Source organism: Lissotriton vulgaris, chromosome 3_1, assembly GCF_964263255.1.
Source record: "Lissotriton vulgaris chromosome 3_1, aLisVul1.2, whole genome shotgun sequence".
Taxonomy (NCBI): domain Eukaryota; kingdom Metazoa; phylum Chordata; class Amphibia; order Caudata; family Salamandridae; genus Lissotriton; species Lissotriton vulgaris.
In genome coordinates, this window is record NC_141689.1 from 554,022,291 (window position 1) to 554,038,279 (window position 15,989).

General features: G+C 46.4%; 1 protein-coding gene across 2 annotated transcripts in view; it reads right to left on the reverse strand.

Moving 5' to 3' along the window:
* Window positions 1-15,989, reverse strand: part of DHFR (dihydrofolate reductase) — a 236,108-nt gene that overhangs the window by 100,005 nt on the left and 120,114 nt on the right. For both annotated transcript variants that reach the window (XM_086962989.1, XM_086962988.1), the window contains exon 5: window positions 517-632. In XM_086962989.1, the coding sequence (XP_086819115.1) occupies window positions 517-632 (116 nt within the window). The remainder of the gene's footprint in view (window positions 1-516; window positions 633-15,989) is intronic.

Here is a 15,989-nt window from a genome sequence, read left to right on the forward strand (position 1 = left end):
TCCCTGGTTTGGACCATGCCGTTCCTGGTGACCTTAATCACCAGTGGAGCAGCCTCATCCAGGGAAAATGTTCACCAATAAAATCTCAAAACAGAAAACACATTAATCAGAAGAACAAATTATAGGGTTGATATTCGCAGGGCAGTAATGTAGGGGTGCAAATCGCGCTCTCAAGGTTGTATCTATTGCACCAATAGAGTTTAAGAAAGAAGCAAATTAACACAGAGGGTAATAGTGCATAAAACAATACAGCCAGGATCCATACATACTCTAAGGGTGCAGATGGCACGAACAGGAAGAAACCACTCAACATGGATGTCAGATCAAAGCCCTAATCAAACGAGTGCTCCCTCGCAGAGCCTCTTTAGTAATTCAGGGTAAAACAACGACTGCAGCTTTATTTTTCATTTACGTCCCCAAGAGACTGTGCAAGATTACTGTGCACTATAAAGCAGCTGGAATTCTATCATTCTGCTGATGAAGATAAACACCAAAGGAGCACTTCAAAACACTTACTCTGGAAGAAGCTTGTAATTTTCTAAATCAATTTCCGGTAGAAATGTATCACACTCAAACTCTTTCAAGATCCTGGTCACGAAAAGCCGCTGATAATGCGATTTTGCCATTAGCTCCTGTAAGAAAGATTATAAAAATATACAGTGAATTAGTGCTTCAGTTATAATAAGTACGATTTTTCAAACAGACAATTATAAATAATAATGAAAACATGCACCATGTATATATTTTGGTTACATGACGCAGTGACTGTTTTTTCATTGTATATAGAAATATCTAAAAAAGGTAATGATTTTTATTATGCAACCGTTTTTTATAAAAATGTATAAAATACATGACTGCAAAATTAGTGGTGGGCGGTAAACGCTGCGCTCTGCTTGGAGAGTGGAGTTCCAGAAAAACTCCATGTTCCGCTGGGAGTTTTGGAAAAATTCCACCAACCGCTGCATGATGGAGCTTTTCCTCACGGCTTGCTAACAGTAAGTTGGCAAGCACGAGCCAGGAAATCAAATGTTAGACCGCCTCCTGGCAAGATTTTTCAATGCAAGTGGTTGAGGCATGTAGTTACCTCTCATGCTTTGAGAAAGCGGCTGCTCACGATGATAAAGCGGCTGCTCGAGAAAAAATCTACTCAACCTGCAGAAACAAGCAGCACCCTCTGGCGCTCCGTATGGCGCCTTCCGTGCTGATTTTACAGCGCAGGACAAGCTCCCAGCGCTAAAAATCAGCACAACTTATCACAACTCCACTGCTCGCGGCTACGAGTTCCGCCTACCCCTGTGCAAAATAAGAGAAGATAACGGTTTTTCCTTTACTTCACCATACAGCTCAAGTCACTCGCATCTGTGGACCACCAGTTATTGGTGATTTACTCTCAGATTACCACCCTCTTTACTTTATCTGTCATTGATGGAGCAGTTTCTGCCTCGCCACGACGACGCAGCTGCTGGCTGTGAGTGGAGACACAATCACCCTGCTATACCAGTTGCCGTGACTCAAGGCCATACATGGCACTGCCCCTCGTGCAGGGACGTCGAGGTGCAGGCATGTTCTGTGCCTGTGTGCACTTCCCACCCTTCTGCAGCTTGTGCCAGAGTTTCTCCAACCCACGTTCGGTAGGCAGCATGGAGGACTACTACTAAGGGGCCAACTCCCACAACGACCCCAGTAATTCCTACGTATATCGGGGGCTTTATACCAGTCGGTGTCCAATGCCAACCCCAAGCCAGACCAATGGATGTAACTTGATAACCCCATTACACTCTTTAAAATACAAAAAGCAATATGCGCCCTTCTAGGCCTGCCTGCGGAGTACTACAAAGCTTACACGCCACTTCTGCACTGGGGTTGTACAGACCCTTGGCTCTGCTTAAGACAGATTTTAAAGTGTTGGCAAAAATCCTGTGAACCGGCCAGCACTCCTAATCCTGGCACTGGTCCACCCGGACCAGAACGGGTTTGTAAACCTATGGCGTTTCTTTCGTGTTCTGAAGTACTCTCTGCATCAGTGGCCTAGAGCCGGATGTCTGGTACTGGACGTAGAGAAGGCCTTTAACTCCTTGGAGTGGGCCTTCCTGTTGGAAATACTGCTGCACCATGGTATTGGGAATCGTTCTCTTCGATTGGTTGAATGAATTGCTATACACTTGACCACTAGACAGAATCAAAACAGGCTCCCTTATATTGGAGCCAGTACACACAAAAAGAGGCACCCGTCAGGGCTGCCTGCTCTCCCTACTACTCTTCTCCCTGGCAATAGAGCCACTTGCAATTGCCCTTCGGGAGCAGGGCGTGGACTGGGGCATTTCCCTGGGATTCGTAATCCACTCCATCTCTCTTTATACCGACGACATGCTCCTTTACCTCAGAGATGTGCACTCGATTCCCACCACGGTTGCTCCAACGCTCAATCACTTTGCTGATCTCGCTGGCTTGAAGGTCGTCTGGGTTAAATGTTGCCTGTTCCCATTCACACCTGCGCTGCCAAACTCTGACTTTACTTTAAATGGGATATCAATGACTTGGCAACCCAGTACATTCCGGTACCTTGGCGTCCAGGTTTATCAGTCATCAACGGACCTCTTTGATGGCAATCTCATGTGCTGCCACATCCCTAAGGGTTCAGGTGGCCTTTTGGCAAACACTACCACTATTACGGGCGGTGCGAATAGCCCTCCTTATGATGGTTGTCCTCCCCAAACCTTCTTTCATATTTTGCTTATCTCCCTCTTTACTTCCCAACCCCATTTTTTCATTCCTTAAAGCAACTAATGCGGGAATTCATCTGGAACAAATATCGCTGCAGGGTAGCACTTTCAAAGCTTTACTTGCCCACATTCCTGGGCTGGCCCGCTTTGCTGAGCCTTGAACAGCACTAACCTTGCTTCCAAACTCCAATGGGTGGCTAAATGGCTGGTGGGCTTGCCACTGGCCGATAATGCCACAACACTGCTGATCTGGAACTTACCCAGCACTCTTCAATTGTTACACCCTTGCGAGAAAACATGACCAGCTGATTCTAGGAGTGGCATACTGCTGCTTTCGCCAATATTTTTACCTCACACGATGATTGATTCCCTATGCACCGGCAATGGTCCTGCTCAGTACACCTAGGGGACACAACATCACATAGTCTGCGGAACTAGCCACCTGGCATGCAGCAGGCCTTCGTACCATAGGGAACCTTTACCGTCACTGTACCCTCCTCCCATATTAGTCTTAAATGGAGGACGATAGCTTGCCCCATGGCCATTTCCTTTTATACAACTCACTGATCAAGACACTAGGGAACAAATGGGGCAACATGGCACAAGAACACCTGACAAACCTCCCTATACAGTATCTTCATGTGATGGGACCAGGCAGACACTTAATGCATTGGTTTGGAGACTGGTTGCGAACCCACACCTTACTGCAGCTCACACCCCTGCGCCACAGTTGGGAGGGAGACCGGACTCATCCCTGCACGGACAACCTTCTTGTAAAGCCCAGTTCATTTCCACCGAATGCTCGTTTCCGACGTATCCAATTTGACATTATGTACAGAGCCTACCCGAACCCTGCCAAAATAAATGGCTACTTCCACCGCACGGATGCTGCCTCCCCCTGCTGTCACTTGGTTGACATAGATCTATGCCACATGCTATGGGCCTGTCCATCCCTTCACTGCTGGCGAGGTGTCAAGCTTCACTTATTCACTTGCACAGGGTGCGGTGCATGGACACAAAAAACATGCCTCCTAGGTCTCTACCACAGGGACAAAAAACCAACCAAAAACAGTGGTACCTTCGGTTTCCATGATGTCGGATTGGCGACGGCCAAACGACTCATTAATTGGCGCTGGAAATCGCATGAGCCTCCATCTCTAGCAGCCTGGATGCAATCCTTCATCGCATGGACCCAGGCAGGAAGTGTGCGCCACCAATTGACACTATCATGACCGATTTCCAGGCCGCCACACAACATGCCCAGCTGGCCCATTAGAGGGTGGGGAGGGACCGACGGTTGGACGGCACCTTACACATGGTACCCATGAGGATTCTGGCCTTTTCTCGGTTTACTCTGTTCCAGGACCTAGATCTTAAACGTTGACTAGATTAACCATGTGCTCGCCTGACTAAACACGTGTGTGCAGAATGGGGGAGGCTCGGGTTTCTTTAAATGTTGTAATACTCAAAACTGGAATCATTTGTCTAATTCTCGATGCATATGTTTTTAGCCCTTTTGGTGAGCCTACTATGTGCGTATCACAATTTACTTCCTATGCGGTTGCGTTCAATCTGACTGACCTGCATGTTGAAGTACGGCTAATTTGTCTCTGCACTGCCTCGTTGTTTAGAACACTATTAGTACGTCATAGCACTCCGCTTCTTGGAAGCTGTACTGCCTATGTAATTGCAACAGGTTTCATTTTTTTGTACGATCTATTAACCCGAAAAAACAAACAGATAAAAAATAAATGAAAGGTTCGCCCCACCTCTGGCAGAAAGAAACAAGCATTTGCAATGCAATAGGTTTCGCATTAATTAAGTTTGAGCTATTGGCATTGCTAAATATTGCAACACCAATTGCAACAAAAGTCTATAAATTGTAGGCCAAAAAAATGTGTATTTGTTTTTGTAGCAATGGTGGCATGCTGCGCTTTAGATGAATATGTTTAAAAGTAAAGTGTGCCATACTGCGATTGCTACAATAGTTAATTGTAGATGCCTTAACAATTGATGTGTGCACTGTTTGCTGGTGGTGTGTGTGCCTGTAGAAATTGTGCACTGATGGCTGGTGTTGCGTGTGCCTGGTGAAAGCGTGCACTGACGGCTGGTGGTGTGTGCCTGGTGAAAGCATGCACTGACGGCTGGTGGAGCGTGTGTGCCTGGTGAAAGCATGCACTGACTGCTGGTGGTGTGTGGGTGCCTGGTAAAAGCGTCCACTGACGGCTGGTGGTGTGTGTGTGCCTGGTGAAAGTGTGCACTGACGTCTGGTAGCGTGTGCCTGGTGGAAGCGTGCACTGACGGCTGGTGGTGTTTGTGCCCGGTGAAAGCGTGCACTGACGGCTGGTGGGGTTTGTGCCCGGTGAAAGTGTGCACGGACGACTGATGGTGTCTGTGTCTGGTGAAAGTGTGCACTGACGGTGGGGTTGTGTGTGTGTGGTTGTGTGTGTGTGTGGCTGTGTGTGAGGTTGTGTGTGTGTGTGTGGCTGTGTGTGTGTGTGTGTGTTGTGTGTTTGTGGTTGTGTGTGTGTGGTTGTGTGTGGACAATACTATTCCAGATACACTGTATCAGAGTGCACAGATATACTGCACTACTTTAGTCTCACTGCACAGATGTACAATGCTATTCCAGATACACTGTATCAAAGTGCACAGATGTACTGCACTACTTTAGTCTCCCTGCGCAGATGGACAATACTATTCCAGCTACACTTTATCAAAGTACACAGATATACTGCACTACTTTAGTCTCCCTGCGCAGATGGACAATACTATTCCAGCTACACTGTATCAAAGTGCCCAGATATACTACACTACTTTAGTCTCAATGCACAGATGTACAATGCTATTCCAGAAACACTGTATCAGAGTGCCCGGATATACTGCACTACTTTAGTCTCACTGCACAGATGTACAATGCTATTTGAGATACACTGTATCAAAGGGCCCAGATATACTGCACTTCTTTAGTCTTCCTGCGCAGATGAACAATACTATTCCAGATACACTGTACCAAAGTGCCCAGATATACTGCACTACTTTAGTCTCAATGCACAGATGTACAATGCTATTCCAGATACACTGTATCAGAGTGCACAGATATACTGCACTACCTTGGTCTCACTGCATCAATATGCATGTTTTTTGGTTTATTTATAATGCATTTAGGGTGCATTGATTAAACTAGTAACATCCTTCACACTGCAGGGATATACAGTGTAATATCACATGAGTTACAGTACGGCTCACTGCACAGATGTACAATACTGTTCCCGTTACACTGCAGTCAAGTGATATAAATAAACATTAATTTGTATTACTACTATTGTTTTTACTAAACAAGTACCACCATACAGCACACTGCAGGGACACACTGTGCAACATGCATCAGTTACAATAACTGTCACTGCACAGATGTACAATACTGTGGTGGTTATATTGCATTCCACCACAGGATACACAATACTGCTTCCCTCACACTACATCACTCCAGGCAGATGGACGAGAAATCTTTGATTACACTGCGACCAATTTCACTATCAAGAACACCACTCCTGTTACATTTCATACCTCAGAGAAGGGTATATTTCATCACACTGCACATATATACAGTATTACTTTGGTGGTACTGCAACGGAGTGCAGCTAATAAATACTGATTCACGTACAGTACACCACGCTGCATAGATATGATCCGCTGGTGCAGTGCATACATCACGTTACGCAGTTATACACGACTGCTTGAGGCACTGCATCCATCTGCAGCTATGCCATACTGCTTCGTCACACTGCATAGCTATAGGACACTTCTGAACTACACTGCACCATAATGTACAGATGTACAACGGCGTTTCAGCGGCACTGCATCAGAGTGCACAGATAAACAATGCTGCTTCGTTGCACTGCATCACACTGCATAAACATGAAACGCCTCTGCACTACACTGCATCATGTCGCACAGATACACAGCCCTACAGTACATCACACCATTGTTTCGGTTACCCTGCACCACACGGCGGGGATCATTAACCCGAACCCACGACACTGCATAGTTATGACATTCTGCATCACAATGCACTTCAGTTACACTGCAACAGTTGGACTACTGAACTATAAAGTGGCACTTCGTGTAAAAATAAACAACATTTAAGGCGTCAGTTGATCATAATCCGCACAGACAAACGTGCAAAAATAAGCACACCCAAATTACCATCCATCTCAGAACCTCTACACACGATTTTTGAATGAATTATTTCATTTAAATATGACACATACAGGTCAAAATGAAGTTGACGGCTGTTTAAACCAAAAGCTTATATTTAAAACTAACAATTTGAATAATTTTGCTCCACTCTGAACACTGATAACACGAACATACATTGAGCAAAGGACACATCCTTAGAAGTAAAATAAATAAATAAAGGCCCAGTGGAAATCCCAAAGGAAGGAAATATGTGAAGGCACAATGATCTCAAATCAAAGGGCGGCATTGCGTTTTTTTTTTTTTAACAAAATGAAGAAAATGATACGAGTCGGAGAACTAAAAACTGGAATAAGAAGACACGAACAGAGATAACAAAAGAAGAGGAGCTAGTAAAAACGCACACACACACCTACCTGCGGGGCAGGGCGAAGGGGCAAACGCTGCCTGGAGAACGGCTAAGAGCACACGACTGCAGCCCACAACACCAACGAACTAAGCATGACGCACTACAAAACAGAGCTTCATGGAAAACCGCCCAACTCTAACCCCACGCAAACCTTCGACAAGTTGGGGCAACTCTGAACGCCTGTACCCTCTCGATGAGTCGGGCAGTGCCGTTTCAAACTGTCCTATATGTTTAGGAGGCGTGTTTGATTACGCATCTTTCGTAACTTTTTTTCCCTTTCTTTTTTCGTCACTGACAGGATGTTGCGCAGGAAGGGGTTCCTCAGACCTCTCAAGGAATCGGACAGAGAGGCTGGTAAAGGAACCGGGAAACAGATAAAAACAAGCATTGGCCATGCAGCAGTAAAGCTGCACGGCCGAGGAATCGGACAGAGAGGCTGGTAAAGGAACCGGGAAACAGATAAAAACAAGCATTGGCCACGCAGCAGTAAAGCTGCACGGCCGAGGAATCGGACAGAGAGGCTGGTAAAGGAACCGGGAAACAGATAAAAACAAGCATTGGCCACGCAGCAGTAAAGCTGCACGGCCGAGGAATCGGACAGAGAGGCTGGTAAAGGAACCAGGAAACAGATAAAAACAAGCATTGGCCACGCAGCAGTAAAGCTGCAGGGCCGTGAAAGGATCATCTGCATATTAAAACAAGTCAGGTCCCGGGCCGGCAGCCAATCACAGCGCGGCCCAGGGAATGACGTCACGGGGGTGTCCCGGCCGGCAGATTCGGGGGCGTATTTTTCGCCCTCTCCCCTTCCCATTGGCTGGAAGGTAAAATTCCAGCCAATGGGAAGAGGAGAGGGCGGGACTTAAAAAAAGACACGGAAACGCCCCCGAATCGCGTTTTCAGGGGAAAGCGTGATTGACAGCCAATCTCTTCCAATGGCTAGCCTCCATTTATGGAGCTAGCCAATGGAACAGAGGGCGGGACTAAGCAGTACACTGTAGGGACAATAGATTTCTCCTGGGCGGAGCTAGAAGCTCCGGCCTCAGGCGAAACCTAAAAACGAGTTTGCAGCACCATACTGAGGTTGCACTGGCAGCATTAACATGGCATGCAGAAGAAATTGCAATAAGGAATACAAACTGAAAAGACGGCGAGCTCAGTGAGCACTTATGCAAATGCTTGAAAGGAATGTACGTCCAGATCACGAGCACCAAGTGAAGGGTGGAGGAGGGAACAGATATTTGAGCCCTTTAACAAATGCATCATAACTGGCGATTTGAATAACAAAAGTTGGTCAGGCGAATGTAGAAAGCCTGAATTGCAGAAATATAAGCTTTAACAGTGCCTACGATAAAGCCTTGCCAGGCCAGTAACAAAAGACCAGAAAATCAAGCAGCATCTCCTGAAGAGGGTCACCCAAATTGTCTCTGAACCAGGCCATGATCTTTGCCCAACTATGAGGTAGATGGGTGCGGAGCTGCACGGAAAACGTTGACTTCTTCTGCAGGCAGCAAAAACTCACTCAGTTGGAGCGGCTAAAACTCCAAAATATGGAGGTATAGTTGCAGAACCCTGCCCTATTGCTAATACAGAATGTCACAAAGAGGTAGATGGACCACAGGGCAAATGCTCAGACTCACCAAGTCAGAGTACCACACTCTTTTAGCCAGTTTGGGGCTATTAGAATGGGTTGAACTCTGCCCCCTCCAAACGTTCCTCTGAACTCAGGGCAGAAGTTGGGAGGCAAAGAGAAGACTGGAATGCATCTCAGGTGGAATGAATCTCCAAGGGAACCTTGAGTAGGAAACTTTAGTGCACAGTAATCAAAATGCTGCAGGTTCTCGTAATTGCAAAAAGATCTACTCAAGGCATGCCCCACGATGAGGAAGATTCTTTGAAGCACCTCCGAATGAAGATCAACCATAGGATATCTGCTGATCTCAACCACCATAGTATTTAATTAGGCTGCCAAATTATTCGCTGTCAGAGAGCACGCTTTGAGTTCAAACACTTCCAGTGCCACAGTTCTTCCTGGCAATGGACCGTGACCTCCCACTGCATTGCAAGCTGCAATACCTAATGGCCCGCGTGTTAACTGGTAAGAACTGAATCTGCTACCTCTAGATGACAGAGCCAACTTGCTGGCACAAAGTTCCAGAAGGTGGTGCACCTACTCCACTACAGCCAAAGGGCTTTGATGTGCACCTCTCCCAGGTGACTATGCTTCCACCACTGCAGTAAAATCTAAATGGGGTAGAGAGAGCAGCCTGCTGCATGCAAAGTTAGTTTCAGACAGCAAACATTGAAGGTATCGGGTTGCTTCTTGCGAGATACAGATGTTGTCAGAGAGGCAACCTCAGTACTGTGCCCACTGCAGGCAGGGGTTCCAGTGGGCACTCCACAATGGATCCCAGGAGTGGGTCTGAAACATAAGGGTCCTAACCTAAATGTTCCAGACTTGTTGCAGTGGTGGAAGGGCCTTTAACACCACAGAATCCATGATGGTCCTTATTAAAATGATCTTCTCCTTAGGTTGCAGGTAGGATTGTGGCATGTTTAAGGTACACCCCAGGGACAACACCAGGGAGAGACCGGTCTCCAGGTGGCGCCAAGTGACTTTAGTGCGCTCACCTTCAACAGCCAGTTGTTGAGGCAAGGGAATACTTGTATCCGTGACCTACACAGATAGGCCATAACAATCACCTTTATAAACACCTAGGGGGCGGAGGTGGGGCCGAAAGGCAGGACAAAAAATTAAGTGTTCCGAATCAACCATGAACCAAAGCAAGCTTTTGTAGGACTACAAGAAGTGCACATTAAAGTACACATCCTGCAAGTCCAATGACACAATCCAGTCTCCCAGATCCGAAAACCGGTCTTTTCAAAGGACAGTGTTAAGAAATTGAAGGTCCAGTACTGGCCAGAGTCCTGCCTTTTTAGGGGACCACAATGTACCAGGATCAACACTGCCTGTCCATCTCCACCTCATGGACTGTCTCTACCGCCCCTTTGGCCAGCAGTGATTGAACTTCCTGACCAACAATGGAGGCATAATTGCATACGTCTTAAACAGACCAGACCTGTGGTAAGGAAGTTGAGTCATGGGTCGGCACCAGTAGTGGGCTGGGCAGAGGCCCAATGAGGTAAGTCCACAGCAGTGCAAGTGGCCAGAGGGAGCTCTGGAGTGACCCTGCCCCACTCCCATCTCCATCTCCCTTCTCCAATATCATCTAGAAAAGTTGCAGTATGGCCTCTCTGAAATTTTGTATCTGCTGTGGGTGTGAATGATAGCCCAGTGTTTCTGGGCAGTCAGCAGAACAGAGGGCTGGGACGCGCCCAATTGCATGGTAGGTCAGGTTCTCTGGAAAGACATAAGAAATAGGATACTGTCAGTCACAAAAGCCACTGGTTTCAATGAAAGATGGTTCAGAGACAGTAACATTTTAGGTTGAGGACTTAACGAGGTCATCAGCAGTAGGCACATTCAGTCAGTCACCTGTTTCGCCTTCAATTACTTAAGGTTGATGGGGTAGACGTGGCCTTATGGGTAAGCAGCTGGAGGAGAGGGGCAGTGCAGGGGTATCTGCATCCCACGTCAATCCCCCAGGATTGTTGATGAGCTGGAGTACTGTCTGTTGCATTTTAATGTGGTGCTTGTTGAAGGCTGGATGGGTTTAGTTCACGCCAAAATCTTGTCAGATGGATATCTCTCTAGGATGGAGCGTCTAGTGAAAGGTGGACAGGCCTCCGAGCTGGGGCCCAATACAACAAAATATACAATGATGACTGCAAACCCAGCAAGCCTTTAGAATTACTTTTGGTTTTGAAAACCTAGGCCTGCTCTGATGAAGTCGTGAATGCCAGAAAACATGTGTTGGCTAAAGTTGGATTAACGGGTCCCTGATTGAAGCAACTGACAACTGTTGGAGAAACATGTACAACACATGAAGTCTGGGCTCATTTTTTCTAGGCGTGTGCATTAAGGCTGTGTTTAAGTTTGTTTGGAACCTAGGTTCCGCTAGTGGATGTTAGGTGGGCATCTCCCCTTACGACTGCACTACTTTATGAACATTCATATATAGTAAATTTAATATGTATTTCTACGAAAGAACCAATGAGTCTCAAATCACCCCCTGCTGTCTTGTATCAAAGAGCAAAACAAGAACTGCCAAACACAAAATTACCAAGCCCAACACTTTGGCAGTGTTCGTTTATCATTTCAAGCGTTTCTGAACCACGAATAGTTCTATGCATTCCAAAGGCAGACCGCAAATCCTGCCCACTGGGTTTACATAGGTTAATGCCGGTCCTTCCAAAGGAGCTCTAGTCAACCAGTGAATTCCAGTTTATAAACATGGGATACTCTAACGAGCACAAAAAGATGTCTTAGTTTTAACAGACTGTTGATTGCAATGGCAGCACCACGAGTATACCTGTTGCTATCCTCCCCTTCTATGGGAATGCAAGGCGGCATTAGAGCTAAACACCTGCTCTTGAGGGAGGAAACGTGAAGACATTTAATTGCCATTTAATTTTTAAAACACTTTTCAAAGGCTCTCTTCTCGTTGCAGTCCTCCCCCATCTCTTCCCAGCGAGCACCGGTTGAAAGAGGGATCTCGGAAGCAGCAGCCTTTCATATGTACACGGTGTGCTGCTGCCTGTCTCTGACTCATGCGTTAACCTTTTCGCATCATTATTTTTTCCAGGAGAATGTCAAATCAATGTGCTTGTTCATACAAAGAGGTATTCGCAGTTTAGTGCGTATCTAGCTCAAGGTTTTGCTCAATGTAGAGGGAAAATATTTTCATAAGTAAAAACTAGGCCGTGTTGGCCATTAGTTTCACTAAATATACAGGAAGTTCAAGGACGCCGATGACTAAGAAGCGGGTTTTAAACAGAAAACTGCAATGGGACTTACGAACAGGCGACAGAAACGCATCGCCGATGCGTCAACGTCATCAAGTAATAGTAGCATGGGTGTCTATGATATATTACCATTTGATTATGTTTAAAAGTCCGTCGAAACGGGGCGGACTGAAAGAGTATCACAAATATTGTAATTTATGGGACAGGGATATTTTTGGGTTTTAAATTCAGGTATACGTTTCAAACAACTATAAAAAAAAAGTCATAAATGGAAATAATATAACTTGAAATTAAGGGACACCCTGTGGGTTCTAGGGTTTGCTAGCCATCATACTTTTTATTCTTTGTACATCACTATTTACCTCGGGTTACTGCCCATGGAAATGCGAATAAAAGGGAGACATACTGCCAATGCTAGACGAAGCCGACACTGATTTCACAGATCAGAGTTTGTTTGACTGCCACAGCTGCTGAATTGAAGATGGGATTTTACAACTGAGCGAAATAAAAAAATGAAATGGTCGCATCCCCAAGTCTCCTTAAGCTAGCATGTCTATGACAAATATTGTTATGTTCCCATGCCCAAGCCAAGATGTACTCTCCTAGTCCGCATTTTATTGCGGCAACAAACCTTTGTTCATAGCAGTCAACCTAGGCCTCCAAGGCCAATGAGTACTTGCCTGAGATCGAAATCAGATGGCTTCACTGAATTATCTTACTCAACGACCCTTAAGAAGGCCAGATATTAAGAGTTCTTTGAGCGAACCAGACATTTAGTGGACACACTTGTGAGGTTTTGGTAGCCATTCAAGATGTGCTAGCAAAGGAAGGTTTGCCATAATCAAAATGCACCTACATTATCAGGTTGCAGACCAGCATTGTCAAAAATACAACATTAGAGGAGTGTAGGTAGAATTAGTGTACTTGTCAAGGATATGGGGGCGCATGCTTGTGCAGTGGCGAAAGTACAGTTTAGAAGATGGAATGCAGAACGTGGAACATGAAGTGATAAAGGCTGCGCACGAGCCATGTGACAGTTGCATGCAGCAGTTGCTCCTGGTCTCTGATGTGTGAGGTAACCAACCAAACTCCTATACTTTTAACTTAGTAAGGTGCTGGTGTTTACTTCACTTCGGTATGGCTACCTGTTACACTGGTGACAATAGATGGGATTTTTCTTTGAGTTATTTAAAGGAGTGAGAGCACCTCGACCGACCACGGGTTGCAGGCAGAGGGAAGTGTCTGAGAGATGCAGACACTTCTGACTTTGAGGCTGTTGGTGAAAGGCCTCATTGAAGCTCGAAGGAGAGGCGCCAGAGGGGTCTCGTTGAGTTTTCCAGTTCAGTGTTGTTGAACTCGTGGAGGGTGAGCTCTGTGGCCGCTATCAGTACAGTCAGTCAAGCATGAGGATGGCCGTCAGGTGCAAGGTACTGTGACTCAAGGAGTTTTCTTTAGGGCAAGGGAAATCGTTTGTAGAAACAACCCCAAATGTTTACACACTTACCATAATGACAATGCTGTGTTTCCGCCTGCCCGACGCTCATTCAAGCCCAAGTTCCTGCAGAAAGCACACAGGTCTGTGTGTGTCGCACCGCCATTTTAGACAGTTGGGAACTAAGTCACTAATTGCATTGTATTGTATTGTGAGGAGCATTTAAGCGTGTTTGAGAGGCTATTGAGCTAGCGTGCCGGTAAGACTAAGGCAACGTGGTGACGAACTCTTCGCTGAAGTAAAGTTTTTTTTTAAATCTCTTTATTAGCATCAGATTGGTCCGTGCAAGCATACAAGTACACAGTAAATTGTTGACAATGAAAACGTTAATGATCATTATACAAAGGAAATAAATGGAGGACTGGACCAATGATATTACAAGCAGTGTAACACAGTCTAAAATCTTATTTTCACTTTTCCATATCTGAAGGAATAATGCACACTCGGAAAGATGACACAAAGAGATATAACCTTCTTCAAACAAAACAAAAATGAGTGAGCCTTCGTGACAGAGAGAGCGGCAAGTAACACATCTATTTGACTGGCAAGATGGCATAACCAGAGGCATAGGCAGTCAAGGGCAGGTAAAACGACTAATGTAAAGACTAGAGTGAAGCAACCACTCCAGCCGGGGCAAGGTGTGTAAAGGAACTGAGGAGAGAAACGTCCCGGCCCAAACCAGCATACAGTCCACAAATCAGCAGCTCACGCATATCCCACTCCAGTAGTGTGTGGACGCTAGGCCCTGCATAACTCAATAGGCAGCGCACGGCGGGTCGGCCAAAACCACCTAGCCCACCCCCTCTGGGACAATAGAGCTAGCAGCCTGGGAGTGTGTGTCCCGTGTAATCTTGCTAATATACTGTCGGTATGGGCCCCAGATGTCGATTGGGCGTGAGGCTGTGGGGATCTGCGTGGAGTACTCCACACTATTGGTATTGCATTGGGAAAGGCTGCGCATCCAAGTCTTGGAATCAGGGATCCGCCTGGACCCCCAAAGTAAAGCAATTTCCCTTTTCGCCAGCAAGAAACCTATGGCAGCAAGTTTACGCGTGGTCCGGGGGAACTCAGCGACATAGCCAAGCAGTGCAATCTCTGGCTTATGTTGCAATTCGCATTCCAAAATGTCGCCCAAGATATGGTGCACCTGCAGCCAGTAGGTGTGCAGTTTCGGACAGGTCCATGTGAGATGTGCAAAATCGGCATGGGGAGCTCTACATTTAGGGCAGTGATGAGGTCTGGTCGGGTCAATTCTGTGGGCCAGCGCCGGTGTGAAGTATAGGCGCCTCAAAAATTTAAAATGAATTAGCTTATGCCTACTGTTGACTGACACCTCTTTAGTGGAGCGGCAACAGGCATCCCATTGGTCCTCCGTGATGGGGCCACCCAAATCAAGTTCCCACGCCGCACGAACTTTCGCATCCGAGGCCGGGAGGGCCGCCACACAGAGTCCATACAACCTGGAGACCATATGGGCTCCCGTTTGCGACTGGATTAGGAAAGTCAGTGCTGCCATGTCATCCGGCGGCAGTGGGAACGACGGAAACTGCGCTCTAAGCATGGACCTCACCCTAGTCAGGACGAAGGAATCCATAAACGTCCGGTCCGTGAATCGCGGGTCCTCGGACACAGAAAAAACATGTCCGTCCGGGAACATATCCCCTATTGTGGCGAGCTGGTATTTGGACAGCGTTCTGCGGACCACCGCCTCTGCAGTGATGGGGAGCCAATGCGGGTTAGGTAGTGGAAGAGCCGGGGAGTACAGCACGTCCAGCTGGAGCAGCCTACGCAACTGCATCCAGGCCCATGAAGTAGTGGACCCGCTGAAGTAAAGTTGGGTGATTTCAAGCTGTATTTCCTGAGATTGGATTTATGCGCTTTGTCTGCCATGGTGACAGGGACACCTTCATGAGGATACCAGCATTGGTGTGTTGACAGTGAGAAGCGCAATAAAAGACAATTTTATTTAGCTCTTTGCAAAGTTACTTAAAACCATTTGTAACAAGAGGGAATCCGGACAAACCAGGTAAGATTTCCAGTCAAGTTTATTTTATTGGATCTCCAGCCACAGCGCAGAGCAGTACGTTCCCTTGAATCACGATCGTCCAACTGACACAGCAGAAGGAATCCACGGGAACGTACACTCCAGACAGAATACCAAGCCGGCATTCCTAGCGTGGTTACACACATAGCATTCTAACAAGAACATACTAAGCATTCTAAACATACCCCAAGCAATTGAGACCCACTACAACACCTCCCACTTTAATATGAAAAATAAAAAAAATCAACAAAAAAAAAA